The following is a 23,572-nucleotide window of genomic DNA, read 5'->3' on the forward strand; positions in this document are numbered from 1 at the left end:
TTCAGCGTAATTCGTGCAACCCTCTGAGATACCTCGATTCTTGCATGAATAATCGCTTTTCTCAGTGCTCAGACGCTGGATTGATCGGAATTGCTTGCCCGGCAAAGGCGACGATGTGTGCCGTCACCGACGCTACTTATATCATTTTGAGGAGCCGTCGCGAAAGAGATTTTCAGGAGAATTCAGGCGATCATCAGAACTCATCAAATCTTCTGCGGGCGTCGTTATCCAGCGATATCCCTTTTGATCATCGCGGTGTCTGCGTTCGCATACTGATCTACTTTGATTAAGCGACCGTCCAGATGAGGCCGAAAAATGCTAGTAGGAGGCGTCTCAAGCGAAAAGCCCAAAGTTCGGCTTGTGGGCCAGCCAAGAAGCCAAAGAGCGCAGCTGAGCTATCTGCTCTGTATCGGAAGCGACGTCGGGAGGCTTCATTGCTACATTCTCAAGCTACGAACCATGCTCGCAATGGGAAGAGTGGGAGTCTCGGATCTGTTGAGGACATAAGCCACGGCGCTTCACATGAAATGGAGCCGGAGATAGTGCGATGTTCCAGGTATGAGCAGGTATGGGGGCGCGCGACACAACACTTCCGACACATGTTTCTCGATAATTAATCCGATTAGGTAGGGGATTCAACGGAGGAGATCTTTGGAATGATCACGGTTGGACAATGCTACAAGATAAATGCATACAAGGTCGAAGCCGTGAATCCCCAGTACCGAGCGACAGAACATGAATGCAAGCTTCAGCTCACGAAGGTATTCCACATATCATTGGTCAGATGAAATCATGAATAACAATCGCAGGGCAAAAATCATCATAGGCCAATAGAAAATTCGGGATTTAATCGAAATCTCTATTTCAAGCTGAGTAAACTCGTTCCGATCGTGGGAAACGATCTCCCGAAGACTCAGGCGCAAACCACAGTTCTCATTGAACTGCTATCAAAGCCCGTGAAGACGACGGTCGATATCCTGTAGTGGTATTCGACGTGAGGCTACCACAAACTTTCAACAGTCGAGATGGTATCAACCGCGAAAAACAAACGGTTACTGTACTCGACGACAGTATGAAAATGGTGAATCTTGGCCTCTGGTCGGAGTTTGTCGGCAAATTAGATGGAAAAGAAGGTGATGCAGTCATTCTACAGAACCTCCAAGTGCGAGATTACAACGGCACAAGACAACTGTCCACAACCTTAAACACAATCATCCGTGAAGCGGCAGGCGATGCCGAAGCAGAAAGGCTTCAAAAATCACAGAATCCGCATAAATCACATTAGATCACCGCGAGTTTATTTCTTCATAGGCAACACAATTATTCCGCAGATTTCCAAGAGTTTGTTGCGTAACCGGGACGTTTTCACGCCCCACCAACGGTAGTGCTTGAGCACTACCTCTTCAGGACTTTATTTTTCGGTCAAGTTGCGCAAAGCATTCATTGGACCCGAGTCTTCCCTCGATCGGAACATTCTCATCGACGTCGATGCCCTCCTTCTTTTCCGAGAGCTTGTCTGGGGTCTTCGAACTTCAATTTCTGCGTAGTAAACATACAATGATGGTTCGAACCGGCTCTTGGCGGCAGAGGCGTTTCTTTCTCTCTCTTTCGATCACACTTCTCTTATCTGCCGGCGGCAGCTCGATAGCCGATCAAGTGCCGGATCCCCGTCGGACCCCGGCCCGCCCCTGAAAAGTCCAAAAACGGTCGGAGCGCGGATACCAAACGAGAAAAAGGGAGCTCGTGAATCTGAGACTCTACAGAGCCAGGTCGGCCATGAATATATCGACGAGCATAGTTCATCGGATTATTTATGTAGCACGCTATAGTTCTGGGTTCTCGGACGCACTGTTCGCCACTGTATACGCTCCGTGGTGTCCCTGCGGAAAGAAACAATGACAGAGAAGTTCCCGAATCCCGTTTTGCCGGACCTCGTTCCCGCAATCAGCACCCATGTCAAGATTCCGCCGAATCGAGTCGACTGAAACTTTTTTCCAGCAGCAGAATCGGTAGGCTTACTCGATGAGCTTTTCTCGGACCGAGGTTTCGCGCCGCCTGTCTTCTCCAGCCATATGATCTGCTTTTCGCTGACATCTCATCAGTACAGCACTGTGGGACATGTGCGGGAGCAGCAAGTGCGACGGTGAAAGCAGACATCGGGTACAAGAGCCGACGGCATGTAAGGATCTGAATTAACTAAGCTAGGGCCGAAACGAAGAGAGCGCCTGTGTGGCGTCCTCCTTCTCAGGTCAATTCTAGGCCGAAATGAGAACAATATTCTAATCCATATTTGAGTAAACCGACGTATGGGGATGTCGAGAAGTTTCGCTCAAAATCGGAAATCCAGTGATGCTGCGAAACGATTGAGAGTGATCGATCGCAGATCGGAGCGTTTCCAGGCCCACTGCCCTTCCACGAAGCCGAGTGGACCTCCGAGGCGGGAACCACAGGCTGAAGGTTCTAGTCACGGCTCAAAGATCGCCAGAGCTCGAGGATGTGTTTTCGCTCGGGAGGTGGGGGGCACGGGCGTACACCGTTGCTCGGATGAGAGAGAGGAACAGTATTTACGTAGCTTCGTTTGGCGCCAAGAGAGTGCTTCCCTTCCTGGGCTCGGACAGAATCGACGCGGACAGCTTCATCCATCACCGTGATACTGGAACAGCTGTTTTAGGAGTCGCAGGATTCGTCCTTGCATGCGAGTTCTCGGTTGACGGTAGGCATCGTGTCATCAATCTTGTAGCGAGACAACGGTCACAGGTGTGCCAAGACGGAGCCAGGCGCTCACGATACGAAACAAAATCACGTCGACATGTCATTGATTACCGCTCCGAACAGCGGGCCGATCAGGTTTCCTTGATCGAGGCAAGTCGCTGGAAAGCAACGAGGATGTATTAATCTTATCACGAATGATTCCGCCCCTCCTTCCGCGAAACGTACAGTAGTGATTCCCGCCTCCGTAACCGGGCTCAGTTTCGGTCTCCTTCCCATAACTCTGGCAGGCTTAGTCTCACTCAGTCAGTACCGATACTCTGGGACGTGTGATTTGGCGCCGAGCTGTCGAGGATCACCGACTCCGAAAGGGAACATTCTCGCACGATGTCAAAAAAACTTGTTCAGGATAACACAGGCCCGGCTGCTCAAAGAGTGAAGGCCATACCGCTAGATTTAATTACCCTTCCTCGTGAGAGGTATCCATTCTTCCCTTTCGACAGCGCCCGGAGCCCGAGGCTCCGGCGCCGTCATTGTGTTAACAGAGGCGTTCCTTTCTTACTTTTTCTTTTCCTCCAATCTTACGGACTGAAGAATTCTGATATTTGGAATTCATTTCTTGTGAAGCTCCACAACGTTGAAGCGCTCGATTCCCGTCGACGTGTTCTGGCGTTGAGCGCAGCCGACCGATAGTCCTTACGTCGTGGTAGGCGCATCAGATATGGTTCAGCCGGACGCTATGACTCGTGCTTCCCGAAGGGGCCTGTATGCCTGAGAACGGCGCGTGCCGCGACTTCCTCAGTATCCGGGGGACAGGGGTCCAAGGAGTCCACTGTTTCGATGATTAGCGCTCTGAGCGAGAGAAAAGTTCGGAGACCACTGCTAATGATGCATCGCCCTACCCGAGAGATGCAGAGTGATGTCTCACTGCCCTCGACGGGATGCGTGGAGAGGCGATATTCAGAGCGAGATGGCTCGAGCGAATCGGATCTCCGTGATTCGCTATTCCACCGCATCGGGCGGAATCCGTCCGGTCGTTGGATCTTGTGCGAGGGGAATCATTCTGCAGACATCGTCCTCTAAGACTGGGCTCGAACATGATGTAAGAGAAGCCTCAATTAAGTAATGAGGGAGAATGTTGGGCAAGGATTCATCAATAGAGAAGCCTCTAAAGGGAGCGATCCGTACCAACGCTAATGACGATCCCGGTTCCGGGGTCCACTCGATCGGCAAAGGGGGTAGGAGAGACGCTCGCGCTAAATAGCTCTTTCCCCCAGCTTAGAGAGGCCATCGCATCATGTAATTGGCTCATATGACACGTTGGATACACTGCCGGATTACAGAGTGGCCGAACTGCGATATGATCAAGGTGGAGATACTCAGTCATGTTAATCGATGACATGTACCTAGGTACTTACCCGCAAGCGTCGCGGGTCCGAGCGAGAATCCGCTTCCCGTTCAAGAATAGAGGATTACTCGGGACGAGCGTGTTTGGGAAATAGCATAGCCAGCGATCCGCTGTGTAGGCAATGTCTAACGACCTTGATTGCGCTGACTTTCAACGACTCAGCAACCCCCGTCTCCGACACAATCAGCCGGAGTTCCCTCATCTCCCGACGAACAAGGAGCGTCTGCATCTACAATTTATCATTCCTGCGCGAGGGTGGAAGCTTTTTCTGCGCTCTCCTCGGAGGCGTCTCCACGAAAACGCATTCGCAAGTACGTCGTCCGAAAGAGTTCTGCAAACGTACTTAATTAGGGATTCAACGCTTGTGCCGGAGTCATCCGCACTCCTTCCTTCGTCCGTACCATGATCAGAGCTCTGTTATGACTGACTCTAAGATTGATTTGGGATTGTCTCAGGAGTACATGGAGGAGCAAACACTCTTCCGCTCACTGGCGCCATGCCCGAGATCGCATAGACTTTATCATATTGTCAGGTCGTTCCTCTGGCAATTGAGCTCCCCCCGTTTCACGCAGACTTATCGCGGAAGCCAATACGGGGCGATAAATCATCAGGAGTCTCTCTCTCCTCACTCCTTGAACAGAACGTCGGTCTGCACAAAGGCAAGACATCCCGAGAACGTCATCATTGAGACCGTCTCTTCATTCGAGGATCGAACAACATTACCGTCGAAATGCTCAAAGAAATAATTATAGTGCTCCCTTGGTTAATTTCGAAGTTCCGACTCTCTTCTGAGAACTCTTGAACTCGGACCATCGGGAAAAACTGATTTTAGGCGAGTTACCTAGAAGTCCCGATTTACCGTCGCCCAGGACGCCCACAATTCCCGCTGAGTTTTCCGAGGTTCATTCGTAGTTGACCTCTTGAACGACGGCGATGGCGCCTGGGTTCTCTTCCCCCGGGAGATCGTGATCAAGCTCATGCATTATACATACTTGATTAGGGTTTCGCAAATCGCAGATGCTGCAAACGATCGCCAATCATTGCTCTGGGCATCCTTGCTCTTCTTGCCCCGCCGAGGAGCTCAAGGAGGCTGTGCGAAATAATACTCACCAGAGCGAAAGATCAGGGGAGGTATGCTCGTTCGCTGCCTACAGATTTGGGGAGCCTGCGGAAAACCTTCCCGAAAGTTTCCAGGGGAGCTCTTTCCGCGTATATACGAGTATCTATCATTCTCGCCGTGATAGGTGCACTGAGATGCGAAGCGGAGTCACCGAGCTTTCTTTAGGTCGTACCTCCAGAACGCCCATCCCCCGATTGCTGAGACCGACGCCGACGTCGCCCCGTACTCTGTCCCATGAGGAACCTTGCCAACGTTTCACGAAGCTCCTCGAGCGGTCCAAATCTGCGAATCGGAAAACTTGTTTGGGCCGACTGGACTTGACCAGACTGCGCAATGATATATGACGGGCACTCCGCGGTTCAGGTCATAAGAATTCGCACAAACCTGGGGTCAGCACCAAGGTGCGAAGAACATTATTCGTAATCCCGAGGAGCCACTCATGGCTCTCCTGAATACGGCCGATGATTGTCTGGGAGAAGATTGTTAATTGCTTGATAGGGACCCCGATGTTTTGGCACCTTGCGCCGTGATGTACTGCTGCAGACCCACGCGTAAGCCGAGCAACGTTCATATGCACCCCAAAGAGTCGCATCCTCATCTTCGCATCAAAATCTGAGTTCCGTCTTTCTTGATTGACCCGTCTCGGGACAAGGGGTGGGGGATCTTTCCTCGCAATGGAGTTCACAAGAACGGTTCGTGAATCTCTCAGTATATAAGTTAGCCTCGCGGGGATATCCAAATCCTCTGTCAGGAAACGCAGCAACATCTTCCACGCCAATGATCGAGGAACCGCTGGCGTAGCTCTTAATGCTGAATCCTAATGGAAACCAGACTAACGATAGCTAGAGCGGTCGTCATGTCTCTGCTTTTATGAGAATTTTTCCTCGGAGCAAGCCTGACGAAACAGCAGAATGGGAGGAACCGACTGCTTTTGGCAGCTCGTCCTCGCGTGACGGCACTGGTTGCGGCACGTCGCTGCCGCAGAACAACGCAACGGTCTGGGTAAGAACCTCCAATACGGGCGTGAGGCGTAAGCATTGAAACAGAGTTTCTCAAAGTTTACTTCGTGTATCTCGATCTTCATGCCTTATCGATCCCGTGAACCACTGAACAAATGAAGTGAACGATTACGGAACAGACGTGACATATCCACGAGATAGTTATCAATTAAGCAGGAATATGTTTACTGTGGATATCATTCACCGTCGGCGTCGTGAGGGATGGGCTACACGTGTTCAGTGCCTATGCGAAATGTTTCATTTTGTGGCATTCTCTTGGGATCCCGAAGGAAGGAAAATCCGAGAGGTCGGCTCTCGTTCGACCACAAATCGCGCGAGTTCCGAAGCAGCTAGAAGAGACCTCCGTCAGCGACCTCGTGGCTTGCGGGTCAGCGGTGCCGGTAATCAGTCATCACAAATTGGACGGTGTGCGGTTTCGTTTGCGACGTCTAATCCGAATGCCGATGATCGAAAGAATGTTCCCAGAGGGCGGTGCCGAGGTTTCCAACCCCTTCCAAGAGCGCTACGTACAAGTTCTAGAGTTTCCAGAGAAAAGTAAGCTTCGCGGGAGAAACAGCCACGGTCGGACGGTATGCTCGGTGACTCACCAAGAATCTTCAATATCCTACTGGAAGCGGGTGAAACGCTCCAATATTTGGGAGAGTACAGCATCAGATGGTCCCAATGAATATAGTAGTTCTTTTCTGAAAGAAAAAGCCACCCTCGAAACAAAGAAGGCCTGGAGGGGAAGTCATCACCCGCAGCCCGACCACTCGATAGTCATCAGATCAGAGGTGACCTGGGTGTGAAATTTTCTGATCCTGCGGGAGCAGTCGAGGGTGAGACAAACGAAGATTAGCGGGGAGGAAGGGGGGAGCGAACTTCCCCCTTTTTCCTGAACATTTTTGCTCCTTGCTTCTTCCACATAGGGATTCCCTATAACCCTCGAAAAAACGGAATTATCTTCCCCTGTCCGGAATGCGAGCTTATGCCAAAGTCCGCGGGGGGGGGGGGGGATATATTTTGTTTCAAGCACGCTTCGGACGAGATTGACGCAATTATAGGTCTCTCGGAGGATTTTACGATTCGTCGTTTGACCAACAGTCAACAGTGTGGGCCTCAAGTGGCAGGTTTGAACAGGGGAAGTCAGTGATTTGGGAACCTCGAGAGTTCCAGAAGCCCGTGAAATGTGCTTGGATGTCGGAAGGAGTATCGTTGGCGTAAAAATAGAGACTCTCACAGCATACGGCTGGCTCAGTCAGGAGACGCAAAACTCTCGCTAACGACCGAGGCTCGCATCGGAATCGATCTTTCGAAAATCGAGACGAAGCAAGCAAGAGTAGAGCGATTCCCTGCTTTAGTCAAGATTCGATTCACTTCGACTACACCTTCATTCTGGGATCCTCCAGTCTCGATTCTTTGGCCTCGGGCCAGGAAGCCCTGATGATGACGATCATTCTTTGACTTTTTGGGGAAGCCGTGGCCCATCCCGTGTTTCTCGGATGGAGCGAAGACGGAGCCTCTCTCGATTGCTGTCTCGGTGCTCTTGGAATCATCCGGTGATGACCGCGATAGAATATCGAATTATCATGTGTCCCGTGACATTCAGAAAAGGTTTGGAGGAATATGATATGTATACCTACTGAGAATGCGGAGGGAAAAGAACACGTAGAGGCTGAGCTCAGCTTCGCATGGACGAGGCATCTGTATGGATATGGATAGGGTCGAATGCGGTCAATCAACCCAATTTTCCGGTACCCCGTTCAGCACGTAATTCAAACGAAGACGTTTGTAGGAAACTGATTCCGGGATCGGGGTTCACGATGGTGAGCTGTCAAACGAGATCTTCAGGATCGAGGGTAGGCGGCGGGTGGTACGCCGGGCACTCAATTCTTTCTCCCGCTTAATCCATTCTGAGCGGAAATGAAAGTCCGTCGCGAAAGAGAAGCCCTTGTCGATGTTCCTCCCACCCTACTTCTTTTGAGGATTTTTTTCCGGAACGACATATGTGTCTTTCAATCCTGTCTCGTACCGACTGGCCTTGGCGACGAAACCGCTTTTACACTCATATATCGCCGACGAAAGCCCGATAGCCGATGGAAAGCCCGAATCTCCGCAAACAATCGGCGCGGCGGTGCGCCGCGATGTCTGAAAGCTTTGAGGTGGGACCGAACACATACCACGGAAATTTGAGACGAGCGAGGAGAATCTGAATCTAAAAAGTGGGCGGATTGGATCCCAATATGGGCCTGTCGCGGAAAAGGGTGAATCCCGGGGTCCTTTTTGCTCCATCGAATAGTCGCTGCGGTGTTCCCGCAAACGGGTAGAGAAATATGACAGGAAGGTTTCCTAATCTCGTCTTGTGGAATCTTCTCTCCGCTATCAACATCGATGTCACCGTGTTGACGGATCGAGTAGACTGGAATTTTACCCCAGCAGCAAAATCTGTTGACTCTAGCATCTCTCGACGGTTCGCCCACGAGCTGTGGTGTCGCGCCGCCCTTTCTCTCCCTCGAGATCGTCTGCTTTACACTGAGCTCCGTCTCATTCACTGCCGCACTGTAGGACGGTCGTAGAGCGAACGACTACATGAATCATGGTACGTAGATTAACTCTGTCTATGTCTCTGACTATGCCTATTATCTGACCCAGGAGAAGCGGAGCGTAGCTCGCCCGGAAGGACGGCTCCAGGAGCGGTCCATGAGGCTTCTCTCCCTTTACGGAAATCGTTCGATTAGGTCAGATGTCACGGGTCGAGGTAGTGCATGAGTTTCTGAAAACCTTTGGTAATCTAGAGTCTAGAGGAGCCCGCTCCTCCTACTCCCGACCATGACGTCTCGCCGTATCTCTCTCGATACATGAAGCCGCGCCGAGACTTCGACCCATCTATCGATGTCAATCGCGGAATATTTCACAGCTCCGCGACCAGAGAGTAGCATGCAGTTCCTCGCAGTGATTCCGTGTCGGCCGGAGGTCGGCTCCGTGAACGTAGTCTTGATGATTTTTCTCTGAAATACGAGCATAGGATTCCCTCTTGGAAAGACCGGTACAGTGGGCTCGAACCAAGATCGCGATCTCCATCTAATACGGCGACTCTTATTTTGAGTTTAAAGATGCGGACATAGCGAGTATTCGGGCCATCCACAGAGAAGGTCCTTCTGATCTGTCGATGCCAGATTAGCAGACATTTTTCCCGCTGAGAGCCTATCATGCCGAAAACCCACGTTGCGAGTAAGCTATCGTCGCATTCTTCGACTTCTGTTCCTCTGAGTGGGCTCCGTGAATACGCGCTTACGCAATCTAAGTGATCAAAATCGATATATTGCTCGAATATTAGGGAGCAAATTCTGATTACTACATCGGCTGCAGAGAGACCCCCGTCTGAGGCGGCGAGGCCGATTCTGAATAGAAAGACCCGTTCTTGTCGTCGACAACGAAAGTATCTCCCTTACGCGCTCGTAACTAGTAATATCAACTCCGATATTGAGGGCGAACGATAATATCGGAGGCGGGATGGAGGCGACCTTCCAAACTTAACCCGTTCCTACGCCTCTAGAGCCTCGATCGTAAAATTTTGATTGAGGATTCTACCGCTGAGCTTCGAAACTCTTATCTTGTTCTCGCGGCGACCGCGAACCATCGGGAAAATGAAGTTGAACAGTTTCCTGAAACTCTGGACTTTTCAGAGCGAGGACAATCTGGATACTTCGGAGTTTGCTTTGGAGTCGGTGTTCGTGCTTCACAGACATTCAGTGCGAGCACCTACGTATTATGCGCCGAACTTCGAGGAAATTCATCCGAAATCGTATCCCAGAGGAGCGGGGTATTTGACACGACGGGGCATCGATTTGTGTCTGAGCGTGGGTAAGTGTCTTATTCAGACGAACGGCAAGCCGCGATTGCTTGATATTTGGAGCTTCGGAACTTGAATGTTAACCCTCGATCACCATTCTAGCGGAGACATGGCGTTCTTGGTATCCCGAGCACATTAATGGGTCTGATCATCGAACGATATTCGTTCGCTCGTCGGAGAGTCCTCGGTGCAATGAGACCATATCGGCGATACTTCACGCGCTCTTCAGTTCTGGGCCGGAGGGTTTGAACCTCGTACCAATTTACAGTCCCCCACCTGGATACGACAAGTATGTGTCCTGTGCTGGATTCGACGGAGACATCAGCTCTCGGATGAGGAAAGTTTACCAGGTTCGCGAATTCCGTATTTTTCCCTCTACCTAGCTGTTTCTTCGATGAAATAGGTGATCTCCTTCCTCTATTGAATCTATGTCACCTACCAATCACTTGAGAAAGATCTACCTATTTCGGAGGAGAGAAACATACAGTTTGCCCTCGTCGACATCGAACGACGAGAGTTGCTTAAGCGGGTCGTCACGAAATTTCTCGTCCTCTTTCGACAGGAGCCTGTTCTTGAGGCTAATTCTGCGAACGCGAAAACCGTTAGTGAATTGCACGACTTCATCAAAACTTGCTTCAAGGCTCCGGATGCTTCCGAGTATGATGCATTCGTCTATATCGACGGTGAGTGTCTTCAGTTGCCCGTGTTTAGGACTGCCGATCGTCTCCTCAGTAAGGTACATGATAGAGTGCAATGCCGGTTCACTCAAATTCCGGGAGCCGCGGTAAGGCATTCTGACTAGATCCGCCAGCAGCGACAGAAGCCCGAGTGGAGAGAATAACAAGAGTAACAAGATCTTCAGGGAGCGTTTCTCAATCATCGCGGTGACATTCCATGGCAGGAACAGGCAACCATACGGAACGACGAGGACCCTTGACCTTTCCGCCCGGGGGTCACTGACAGTCGATCCAATTCCCGGATCAGATGTCGCACTCAGCGTGGATATTTTCGGAGAGACAAAGGGCTTCAGTCAACCCGAGCTAGATTGGGCCGTTCTCAAGCGCTAGGTGTTTTACCGCGAGAATCATCACTTCCTACACTCATCATTCGACGAAAACGACTCCGCTGAATGCTATCATTCATGAGCTTCTAGCTGACAATGTGGATGCAACTCAAGGCGATTCACTCCCAATTGCGCGGGAGGTGCGTCGAGATCGCTCCTCCAACGCAGTGTATCTCGAAGTGGGTCACCTTTCCTTGCTGGGCCAGGGGAGACTCCCGGTGGGCCACGAGAGAATGTCGGCGAAGCTTGGAGTCTGTGGGGCGCTTCATACCACGGATTTTTCCCCTGAATCTAAAACGTTGACAAAACGCTCGTGAGCTTCCCCTTCAATACGATGCAGAGATCTTGAAGTTCGGATTCGTTCGCGCAGAACACGATTCTTTCACACCTCATGGAACTAAAGGGAGAACCTCTGGACAAGCGAGGCTTTTCGATCTCAGAACGAGCTCCGGAGCATCCGCAATCGTTGATTCGCTCTGCGTCTCCAGTCTGGTCTGGCCTCATGATGAGCCTGTGCGAGGAGCCTCAAGCTCAATTCACGCGCTGATTGAGAACGAGGAAACAGGCGGAGAGGCGGATTGAATATCTACCCGAGTCGTATTTCGACCGATTTTTGTTCCATAAATAGTGTAACCTGGTCGAGAATAAGTCGCCCTAGAATCATGCGTTCGCAACCTTCCCTGATGACTGATGACGTTCTGCGCTCTTGCCCTGATTACATCCGGGTGCGTTCGGACCAAGCGGCTTCCCCGAATCAAAAGTGGAACATGATGGACGCTCGGTCAAGGAAGACTGTCTCAGATTATCAAGCGGAAGTTAGAGTGAATTGTAGCCGTTCAACTTCCCTCTATTCATTGGACACCGGTGAAGAATTGAGCGTGACTCGTTCCCTCGTAGAACTTCGCTCGGTAGCCAATGAATCATATAATATATAATATATCTTGTATCTCGGAGAGCATGGGTACGTGTTAGTTGCCCGGAATTCGTGGTGGCATGCTTCGGAGCCTACGGTTGCCCGAACTCCATACGATGTCGTATCGTATTTCTTGCTAGTCGCACTGACATCGATGAAAAAGCCGACGGCGGCGGCTCAATCGATAAACTTTATCGGGTTCCTACGCGGAAGCGCTGGGCAGCACTTCGCCGTAGAATATTCCACCGTCGTGTTCCGCACACGATTCTCAGGGAGCCGAGGCTTCCGGGGAGACTGTCCGCGCAATAATGTCCGATATCGAACTCCATCGTAGGTTTCCGGATCCGAAGTCGGATATAGCTGAGATCATGGCGTCGAAAAGCATGAACATCATCACGCCAGGTTCTGACTCCTTCCGCTGTACCCGTTGCAGGAGTCACTTCAAACGTCTACGAAGGTCTGCCACAACCCAAGTTTTTCACCGATAATGAGGCAGCTCTAAAGAAGTTCTATCATTTCGCATATCACACAGTGATAGAAGAATTCTCCCCATTCTACGGCTTCCATCTGCTTCAAGGAATGGCGCGCAGAATGCAGCAAGTTTTCGACGGTAAGTCTTGCATCGTTTCATGTTCGATGGAATCAGGCCACTGGGAGAGGCCGAACAGACGCTTGTCCCGACGAGTTTCGCAGGGAGGTGATGGAATTCTCTCGAGATCCCGGAATTCGGAGCGGCTCCATGAGAATTCCGGGACGAAGTTTATTGCGACCCGGAATTAATGGCAGGTGGATATCCGCAGGTGAATTGACGACCGGTCAAAAATGGTGCGACTATTCGTTCCATGACTTCAATTTGTCATCCGCCCTCTTGGCACTCGAGGCGGAGGTGCGGGAGCCGAAACCCAACTTTCTGGGTGCCATTTTCTTCGAGCTCCGCAGGAACCAGAAAGACGGTTAGTTATCGGTGTCTAGCATCCTATTTCCGGTGAATCCAAACATCCTGACTCGAGTGGGGAAGACTCGGGCAAGACGCGTTCTTCGGGATGAAGACCGAATACTCTTACAGGGTCACGAGTCGTCGACTTATATTATTGTTCTGGATTACAACCAGACGGACGTTACAGCCAACGAGAGCCGCTCAGGATGCGTTGGAATCAAAATTCGCATCGAGCGACTTTCGATAAGTTATATGAAAAAATGTTCAACAACATCTATGTAAAAACAATGAGATCGTTGGAAACAAACAAATATACCGGTGACGACGCCATGGTTTAGGTTCAAACGAGTTCACACTTCCTGTTTAATTGATGAGTATATGTAATTGTACCTGAGATTGGAAATAAAGTGGATAAATGAAAATGTTTGTACGCAAGAAGCAATTATTCTTCAAAGCCAAGCAGAGATCCGAGGTGCCATCTCTGATTGTGAGACGCACTCCGTCGGGTCGGGACGGCGGACTGGAATGGTTCTTTCGAAATGTCCCAGGAGTTCCCCGTTCAGAAAGTACCGTGAGCATCGTCTCCATCAGCGGAGACAAAGAGACACGAATCGCTTCCAACCACACATGTCAGCGAGCTCGCTACCGCTATGAGCGAGTCCGGAGCTTCTCTCGTCTGGATTCCCCAAGACAGTCGGGAATCGCTTACCATCGTATCGTCCACCTCTTCGTCGGAGCACGACTTGTCTAGTCGTCTCTCTGAGGGTGGGGGTCTTGCGTTGTTCACTCTCAAGGGAACTATCGCCTTCAGGACCACCGGCTCAACCGACTCTTCCGTCGATAAACCATGACCGGTGAACAGATTTTCGAGCTGCTATAAGGTTCAGGGGCCAATCCTGTTGAGGATCTCAACAAAGATTCGTCCGTGCTGAGCAAGAAGATCATCCCTACGCAACGAGTTGAGAGAGGAATGATACATGCGACGATGATTGGCTGAGCTTCGGAGCGGTCTCTTGGTGACAGGCTTCTGGAAAAACTAGCAATCCTTAGCCCACCCTAATTTCTGCACTGGGATTTACAGAGTCTGATGATGGGAATAGTCGAATCAGAGCTCTTTCCGTGGAAGTCGTCTCCTTGAGAACCCATCAGCGACACCGCTTCCTGGCAGACTTCATAATTGAGGCTCCCGACGGGGCACAGTCACCATGGAAGGTTGCTAGCCGGTGGCGCCTGTTCCACCGTGACTAGGGAACGACGAATTCATCGGCATGAATTTATATTCATGATTATCCTAGTTGCATGCTTGTCTTAGGTCGCTCGCACGCGCTGTCGCGGTGGTTCTCGGATCAAGGGTCGGACGTTCCCAAATTAAATGGTCGGATGCCTCCACATCGGTGATCGGCATGCTCGCCGAACGCTAAAACACATGAAGTAGAGGATCCTCCGTTGGCACCGGCGATTGGATGTAGCCTGTGGGTCGTGCCAGTAGAGCTGAGATGAGTGATGACATCATGGTGAAGCGGCTTACGTTTTGTAAAAAATAACGATCCCTGGACAAAAACGTAATTCTCACGGAAAACATGCGGTCAAACACTTCGAGAAATATACCTCGATCTCACTGAGGTGATTCCGCATCGATCGGGAAAGGTTCGGGGTCTGTACGGAGAAGGGAAGCGCCAAAAATTGGTTCGGTGCCAGACAGACATGGCGATTTCATTATATAGGAGGATATATGTACATGTAGGGGGATTCTTCATTTGTGCTCGGATTCGGCAGAGTTGCGAACTCTCATTCGTGAGATCGAGTTATTGACTGGAAATCTGGCAAAGATTTCTTGCGGTCTTGCTGCGACAGACATTGCTCCCCACACAATGAGTTAAGGAAAACCCGCATTCCCTGAAGGTCACTCTCAATCGAGAATATTTCGACTTTCGCGCCCTCAAGCGAAAGGCGGGGAAACGTTCTTCCGATCCAGCGGCTCGCCTATCTTTGTGTGCAATTGGTTCTCGTGTGTCCCGGTCTCCCGCAGAGTCCACATCTCCTCGCTGATCCTCTTCCCCTGCTTGCAGTCCCGCCTGTCCCGCTCGCGGCCGCCTCGCCCCTTCCCCTCATCGCCGTTCCTCCTCTCGCGACGTGTCCACCTCCTCGTGGAGCTTGCTGGCTGAAATATTCATGTTGCTGATTAGCAGCAACAGATTTTCGAGAAACTCGCTATTTTCCCCCCAGAAGCACTCGAGACATCAATGGGAGAAACCAATAATACTGACTTGCTCTGAGCTTGAGGGTTCCCTGCGACTACTCGAAGGTTGAAGAGGTTCGTTGCGGTATCGTTGCAAGAGACACAGGCAACATATTCTCTGGGCAAGGATGTGTACTTCCTTGAGGGAAGAACGGAAAAATAATCAGGTGCAGAGGAAATAGAAAAGATCATGGATCCACAACTCGAACCTGCCGGTAACCACAATGATGCGTCAGAACGAGCCCGAAAGCCGGGGAAATAATTCAATCTACCCTTCTTTGAGGAAGAACTTTATCTCGAAAGTGTCCGTGCAGGATGGACAGCGGGTTGCAGCGACTTCGCAATTATCGAGCGCGTTGCTGGGTAGCCACATCACAGCCTGAGAGAAAGAATGTATTAGCTCGTCTGACTAGACTCGTAGACCTGGTCGCCAGTGGTTTCCGAGAGAATTCTTTCTCAGCCTCACTGACCTGGCAGCCTGACATGCATGAGATGAACCACTTGTCACCGGCGCGATTCTTCCGGAGCCCCATTTTGCCCTGTCGACACAGAGGACAAGGCAGCACTTCTCGAACTACCGAGTCAGGGAGCATCTCTTGCACAGGTTGCTGAAATTCCGCAAATGCCTCCAGTTCGATGTGAGGTCCCATGTTGACGCCAGTCGTATAGTGGAGCCTGCCAAGCTCTATCTCGATGGAAGATACGCAACAGCGTTCTCGGACTCCGATCCAACCATAATGCGCTCTCTTTCCTTGGGGACTGATCACGAGCCTTTCTACGAACCTGAAGATACTTCCCCATGGCGTCGCTGAGTTTATTGAGCTGCTGTAAGGTATTGAGGAAGGTCCTTCGATAAATTTGGATTTGATTCTCGAGGACTTCCTGGTGGTTTTTCCGACCTTCGCAGATGTCCATCAAGTCGTTTTCGAGTGATGCTCGAAGGCGCGGCTTGCTCATCTCGAAACCCATGTCATCGTATCCTTCAACGAGTCCCATCCCGATTTGTCCCGGAACGAAATGTATCTGTCGAAAAAGGTCATTCAGCTTGTCCTGGCTCAAGCGAGGGAATCGTGTCTTCGCCACATGGAAGCGAAAAGCTATCCTCGCATTCTAATCGGTCAACCGAAATAGGTAGTGACGAAAACAACTTGACGAACCTGGTCAGCCATCCCTATATATTCCCTTTGTTTGACCTTGTCTATATGTTCCGCGTGGGTAGCATCCGTACCGATTCCGTGCTTCTCCATTAGAGCAATCAGATCCGCTTCGGTGAGGAGACTCGGAGCCGAGGTCCGTCCTTCGCTCATCTGAGGAGGTCGAACAAGCGTCATCGCTGACCGCCCGAGCCCCCGTCGAGCCTTCAGCTGAATGGCGTACTCACGAGTATTTCCGTCGGCGTGAATGTTTCTCCTTCTCGATACGACGGTATGACTTTGGCGGACCATTTCTCGTAAGGATAAACATCTAAATAATTTCTTTCAATGATCTGAAGACCGTTGAGAGAGAAATGTTCCTCGTCTATTGCGGCCTTGACGTTGGTCTCCGATCCTCTTGCATCTTGTGACACACAGGCCAAAAAATGTCTGACTACCAATTCGTATACTTTGCCTTTGTTGTCCTGCAAGAAATTCCAACCCATTCAGCAGGTGTTGGTGAGCGGAGTGACCAGTGTTCGGAAAGAAGATTGCGCTTACCTGTAAATTAAGTTGAGCGTATTTTGTAGGATGAATCGGCGGATGCGCCTGATCAGATTTGTTACCGTTGCGAGGATGGGGTCCGCCCCATTCGTTGACTATTCTCGTCGCAAAATCACCCCATTGAGGACTCTGGCATTGCGCTTCAACAAGTGGCAGCAGTTGAATTTCCGGTGGGAATTTGTTTGTTTCTGTCCTAGGATAACTGATCAAACCTAAAAAAGGTCGCGTTCCATAGCTTAGTTGGGTAGAACGGGGCGTTCTCCAGAGGGGTCATCGCTGCTTCTTCCAAAACCGTATCATGTATTTGCTCCATAATAAGGCAAGCTCTACGAAGGGCATCGTCTAGGGGCGTTGAAGATTTGGTGAGCATGCTCTGATTGAATGACATGCTCCGATGGGAGGGCGACCCCGCGCGAGGTTAGAAACTCCAGGGGCGAACCCTTCAGAGGGAAGAGCTGCGGTATTTCCCAGATCGAGCTCGTTTGATTACTCTGATCAAAAAAGTCATATCGAGAGCTCATCCCTCGATGGTCGTCCATCCCATGAGGTAGACTCAGTCAGTCGAGCTAGGATCCGAACAAACATATCGATCTAAATGCGATAGCTTGCATCGGGAGCCATCCATTGGATAAGCTAAGGCAGATAAGACTCCACTTCAGTTGATCCCATACCATCAGTGCGCATTACCACTCGCTCTTGAAAGGAGGCAATCGAGGAGCACTTTTGCGTTTTCCCAGCTGGGACGCTCCCTCGAGATCCCAGGATAGAAGGAGCCAGCGCAAGCTGATAGAACATCGGGACTTAGGATAGGATGGGTGAAAATGCGTATCATATCATTGCTGAATACGACCTGGCTGTTTGAGGGCATCTCGACGGCTACCAAAACCCAGAGAGAACTTCCGGGGGAATGGGACCTGGAAGGTCCTCCTTCCCTCAATGCCGAGAACTAAACGGCCCTAATCAAAAACTCGTTACCTTCAGTGTAGAGCTTCTCAGCATGAGCCAAGGCTTCTTTCGCAGTCATACGCAGTTTTCGAGATGCCAATTTTTCGAGACTGACAGTGTCCATTGGTTGGGGCCGGAACTTCGCTTTGCTCTTAGCTTCGATTGTAGAAATTTTCATATGAGGCCTCTGCAAGGAAATCGTCGGGAAGTTGACGGACCAGTGTTCCCATGTTCCTATTCTCTTGCTTGGAAATTGACACTCTTACTCCGCAACGAATCGGCTCCGGGGGGAAAATCGCTATATATAAATACAGGAGCAGCCTTCCCTCTACCGGAAGGATATGCATCGGCTCAGATTCCGGATGCCGTGACGGACGAAAATCAAGGCAGCAAAGGTAGAGATCACTCGTTCCAAATGACGCAATAAAATCCAATCTGAAGTCTACCGTCGATTCTGGAGCCGGGAGGCCAGACGGGAACGACGTGGGAAAAGCTCTGACGCTCTCGAGGAGATATTGACGGCGATACCAAGCAACATATCCCACCAGACATCGACGAGCGAAGTTTTCGTTCAATCGTTAAAGTCACCGAGACTCGCGAGGAATGATGCGCCTACGAGAGTCCGGCTTTTTGCTCTCCTGATATTGGGTAGACGGAGGAGGCGACGTCGTTGAGCAGATAGCACAGAAGATACAAGGCATCAGCGCTATACATAGATGTCTCGCTCCTGTGTTTTTTCCGGCGTCACTCTCCTCTTCGAGAGATCTGGTTTGCTGTGGGAAGTTTGTACGTACCTCTAGAAGCCGTTCATACAGGATCAGGGTGATCGAATGATCGAAGAGCCTGCCACGTTTCCAAATAAATTCTCCGTAGAGTTCGTCCTTGACGTGTTTCACTTCGATCTTATAGAACCTCTCGGCACGGAATTCATCGATTTCTTTGTATCTGCGGGGAGAATACTCCTTGAGATGAGTCGCCAGCCAATATCTGCCACCCTGACTCCACGATCTACTCGTTGCGGCATTCAATTACGCGTCTCCGAATATTTCCTTCCAAAGGTAGCAGGAATCTCCCCACCTAACGTTCATAAGAAAGGCGGAGAGCGCACCCGAGCAAAACGATTAGGGGCGGGGATCGAGGACCCACGCCACGGTTCCAGGAAATCGTCACGAGCAGCGGCGTTCATCATACCATCAATCGAGGATAAAACTGTTGCCCGAAGTATCCATCGATCATGGGTAGGGCAGAGGACCACTCAACTCCGAGGAGAATGCGTTCGAACGAGCCAGCGTCTGTTCGGAGGTGTCAAGTTCCGAAATTCGGGACCCACGGGAGTAGTCTAAATGTATGTAAGCCTTCTTGTCTTGATATATGTCTTCTCGTCATAAGCGCATTCAGTCAAAGCGCTCCTACACATAATATTTCCCGAGCGCTTTTAGACGGCACTGCCCGCATTCAGACCCGATTGGCTTGCGCATCAGCGGTATGAGGCGTGCTTCTGTCTGTTCTGCAGATTGCGAATGCAACGTCCGCTTGAACTGCCCTGTTCTTTCATGGAAATCAGATTATTCATGTGCAGATATCCACAAAGCGCAGAGATACTCCAATGAATAGGTATGTGGTCTCATCAAGCTCAAACGTTTCGCTCCCCCATCACCATGGTACGTGTCTACGCGTACGTGCATCTACGCGTCATAAAATTTGATGGGGATGAGAAGTTGAGATCTATATCCGCCCCCACTGTCGGAGCATTCCTGGATGCGGAGGAAAAGTCGCCCTACGGGCGCTGAACGGAGCCATGCCGGGATCCGGGGGCGCTCCCACCTCCTCCCGTTCTGCCAGAACCGGTATTGCCGCCAGATATTGTCGCAAATACAACTCTCTCCTCCGCCAAAATAGCGGATGAAACCGCCACGCTGAGCCTAGGTCATCATTTCCAAAGATCCTCGGTGGAGGAGAAGGTAATGATCCATGCCCAGACTCAACCCGAGTGTCATTCGAGCACTGAGCGACTTGGAGCACCGGAAGAGAAATTCCTCGCCGGTTGGGAGATTCTGCCGGAGCTTCTCTCACTCTTTGAGAGAGGGCAGCCGAATGTTTTCGGCGAAATGTTTACGCAAAGCTATTCGAACAGCCGCGGAGGGAGAATATTCGGAAATTTCTGACATGCGTTCTCCGACAACTTATTCGAATCATGGAATACATCGAGAATGACGTTAGAAACGTGCTCCGGGACCTCGTGGGAACAGTCATCAGAGAGGTACTTCCGCTCGATTATTGTCGTCGCGACTACGGCGTGTTCTTACTGTGCTGCAGTGAACGGTGTACTCATCCGTGACTATATCTTCTCAGCAGGATCCCAGTGTTTGCGATGCTCAGTCTCCGATGATCGTCGGGGAGCCTGATAGAGACTCAAGAATCGACTTGATACGTATGTCACACGGAATCTACGTCTTCGATCGGAACGGTGAGCTCAGCAATCATTTTCGGAGCTCCTTCCCCCTCTTCACGTGGATACACATTCGCCGCCAAACGATCCCGATCCCAATCATAATCTCAAATTGACTCTTCCAGACATACGAACCCTCAGACGAAATGAGCGGGTACTGGGAACGTTTTGCGGCCCGGCTCAAACGATGCCTTGTCATACGAAGTTGGCACCTCCTTTGAAACTATCTCCTGAGGAAGTGCGTCTTCTCCTGCTTACTGGACGAGCCCGTCTCGTTTCTGTTTCCTCAGAGGAAGGTATTCAACCTCAGGAGAAAATGAGAGCCCTTGACCTCTTCCAGAGGAAACTTTACGAGATTGCGGTAGGCCCCTTTAATCGAATGATAAATATCGGGTAGGGAGGTTCCTGGAACTCATAGACAACGAGAATCATTCCTTCATCTACCTCTAGAATCGGGAGCGTTACAAGGAGAAGCTCGAGTCTCTCTGTCTCGCACCACCTCGTCCGAATAGGACGCGGAGAAGCGATCGTCCACACCCAGATGCCGTGTCTTTCAACCCGAGTCCATATGATCCCGAGAAGCCTTTCACTGTACAGCTGGTGGACGACCCTTTCAAAGTTCTTGTCGAGGATGCTAAATCGCTCCAGCCTCGGGATTCGCTATCGGATATCAAGTTTCTCGTGTTCCACTATTTATATAGTCAGGGAAATTACGTCACTGGAGGGGCGAACTTCTCCGCGGATTTCCTCCTGTATGAAGGTGAGTGTTCGGCTCATTAGGGCGGGAGGCTGAAGCTCGACTTTCGATCGCTATCAAATTGAATTCCGTGCCTCATACCATCTTTCTCTTGAAGGTGATCCGTCCCGCTACCACGCTTACGCCTGTGTATATTGCTTGCCTCAGGATGGCAAGCTCTCAAGTTTAGACATCGTCCGCTACTGCCGAATCGGCTCGTCAGTGAAGAAAAACATCGTGATCGCCACAGTCGCTGAGGGAGAAGTCAAGTGTCTCACCCTGAATTGGGAAGCCTGATCCGTTATCGCAGCGACTATGAGACGATTTCCTGTAGATATCTTGTTCTGACTATCTGTACATAAATGACTGTCCAGTGGATGTGGGCTTCTAGAGGAATGGAGCGAAATATTCAGGAGTCCCGAGTCATTAAGATGGTCTCCTTTGGGATTCTCCCTTCATAGGAACGGATTCCTTCCTCTCACGGCTTCCGATTCCACTCAATTCAAACGAGCCCTTCTCGCGGGCCTGCCCGTCTCTTCCCTGAGCTCTCGGACAAAATGATGATTTTGATGACCGCTCAAAAATCAGAATGATTGATGAGGGATGACCCTCCGTATCCCCAAGCACCCGGAGAATGTCCGTCTAGAATAGGAAGCCGGATATTTTGAAAATTAATGGAGCCTAATTAACAAAGCCAAAGCGGAGGGCCGATTGGGGATATGCCAATCTGGCTCAGGGCTCTTCTGAACCCCGGATCGGGATCAGCACGCTCCAGGCACAGTCTTCGAACGCATGCTCCTCGACTACTCGCTAACCTTTCCACGACGAAACCCAGGGTTGGAAACTGGCAACTGCCGTAGCTAAGGACATTTGAGCGCGTCGCCGAGAAACGTCTCCCGACCCGCATGGTTTGCAATCTTGTGAAAGCCGCTCCTGGAAGAAGCCAGAGCATCTCGTGAACGCGTACTAAGTCGTCCGGCAAAATTCAAACTGCCGGTCTCGTGATTTGGAAGATTTCACGAAAACCCACCTATCCGGAGATCTAGTTGACTCCTGACGAGTACCGCGTAGTTCAGCAGCTGGTTGGGCTCTTGGAGTGAGTTCAAGGCACGCTCGATCGATGATCTCGTTATTTCGGAGAACTTTGCTCTCCAAACTGAGGTTCCAAACGAGAAGCTGAGCTGTTAGGTGTGGGAGAAGCCGCATAGCTGCGCCGCCGGTCGGAGTGTCTGCCGTACTCACCTCTGACATTCGGTTCAACTCTTTTGCATATGTCAATTATCTCGAATCCGATGGCCTCACCCTCGCGGTCGTTGTCCGTCCATATAATCAAATGCTTGCACCTTTTGATCTCCCTCTCGAGGGTACGACGTATCTGCTCGGCGGTCTCGGTTTCACATTTTTGAATGAGCGGGGCGTCGAATAAGACCAATGGATCTATGGAGTTCCTATGGATGTCGTGAGGCTCGCATTAGGTCGCGACATCTCATCGGTATTCATTTTTGCTCTCGTGAGTCTCAGCGAACTCCGCGAAGAAATTCTTCCGCGTCTCCAAGGTCGGTCTGAAGGAATCATTCTGCCGATCAGGCAAGCCATGGTCATCTCACGGTATACTCACCAGTCCTTGTATTGATCGGGGAATGCGAAGTTCAGTATGTGTCCGGACGCGGAGGTCATTCGAGCGCTGACGTTCGCTTCATTCCGGAAGTGCGGCATTGTGAACTCATATATTTTGTTGTAACGGCACAAGCCTGCGGAGTTGGGAATAGCTCATTCACACCGAGATTGTGAAAGAATCGATGAGGCATACAATTTTCGAAAGCGCAACTCGGTAGAGAGCGTGGACGGAAGATTCAGGCTTGCATCGACAGCTAGAAACTCTCATCTCAAGATCACATTCGTCCGTTCCGAACGGAGGCGAACGGTCTCGAATCCGGGGCTCCTGCCTCGAGCTCGAGTCAAGATCTCGGAACATCCACGACTACCTACGTCGAATCGCCTTCTCGAAGGAAAGCGAGTCCCGGAGCGCGCCTCTTCGTTTCGCATACGGGACGAGATGTCAAATCGAACGCTTAGCTTACCGTCGCAAGTACGATGATTCCCATTCGACAGAATGGCAGCGATGTTCTTGGCTGCATCATTTTTTTCGGCAACGTGAAGAACTTTCATTGTAACGATCTCACGGTTTCAGCTGGGGCAGGATTGGAACGACTTCTTGGGCATTACACTCCAGTAACCTATCATCCTCTGCTGACACCATGCTGCTCAATCTGCCATTGATAATCAGGAATGACAAGGTGGAACAAATCGAGATCGATTCACCAGATGATAAGGGCTGAACACATGTTCGTTTCCCGCGCAACCCATCAACTGCTGGAGGCGGCTGGTCTCTGTTCTTCATGCTGTCGTCTGCTACGGGTAAGAAGAAGAACCTGATCGGCGGCGCGGGGACCTTCAATCATCATGATTCCAGGCTCTAGTCGAATTAGTAGGAGTTACCTCCGC

General features: G+C 50.8%; 2 protein-coding genes across 2 annotated transcripts; one reads left to right on the forward strand and one right to left on the reverse strand.

The window, feature by feature from the left end:
* The first annotated feature begins 8,781 nt into the window (after positions 1 to 8,781).
* LOC100908628 (uncharacterized) lies at positions 8,782 to 13,428 on the forward strand. Its single transcript, XM_003738812.2, has 7 exons — positions 8,782 to 8,834; positions 9,922 to 10,099; positions 10,191 to 10,438; positions 10,651 to 10,771; positions 12,498 to 12,674; positions 12,865 to 13,017; positions 13,131 to 13,428. Exons 1-7 carry the CDS (start codon positions 8,832 to 8,834, stop codon positions 13,337 to 13,339), a joined length of 1,089 nt encoding a protein of 362 aa, XP_003738860.1. The 5' UTR covers positions 8,782 to 8,831; the 3' UTR covers positions 13,340 to 13,428.
* Positions 13,429 to 15,109: 1,681 nt separating this feature from the next.
* Positions 15,110 to 23,245, reverse strand: Top3alpha (topoisomerase 3-alpha). Its single transcript, XM_003738845.2, has 15 exons — positions 23,149 to 23,245; positions 22,686 to 22,818; positions 22,310 to 22,515; positions 22,098 to 22,223; positions 21,883 to 22,000; positions 18,677 to 18,827; positions 17,913 to 18,069; positions 16,935 to 17,149; positions 16,622 to 16,858; positions 16,398 to 16,547; positions 16,024 to 16,263; positions 15,711 to 15,848; positions 15,513 to 15,619; positions 15,273 to 15,379; positions 15,110 to 15,162 (listed from the first exon to the last, which is right to left on the reverse strand). The coding sequence occupies exons 1-15, from the start codon at positions 23,234 to 23,236 to the stop codon at positions 15,110 to 15,112; spliced, it is 2,226 nt and encodes a 741-aa protein (XP_003738893.2). The 5' UTR covers positions 23,237 to 23,245.
* Between the last annotated feature and the right edge of the window lie 327 nt (positions 23,246 to 23,572).

Source organism: Galendromus occidentalis, unplaced genomic scaffold (assembly GCF_000255335.2).
Source record: "Galendromus occidentalis unplaced genomic scaffold, Mocc_1.1 scf7180000076336, whole genome shotgun sequence".
Classification (NCBI taxonomy): domain Eukaryota; kingdom Metazoa; phylum Arthropoda; class Arachnida; order Mesostigmata; family Phytoseiidae; genus Galendromus; species Galendromus occidentalis.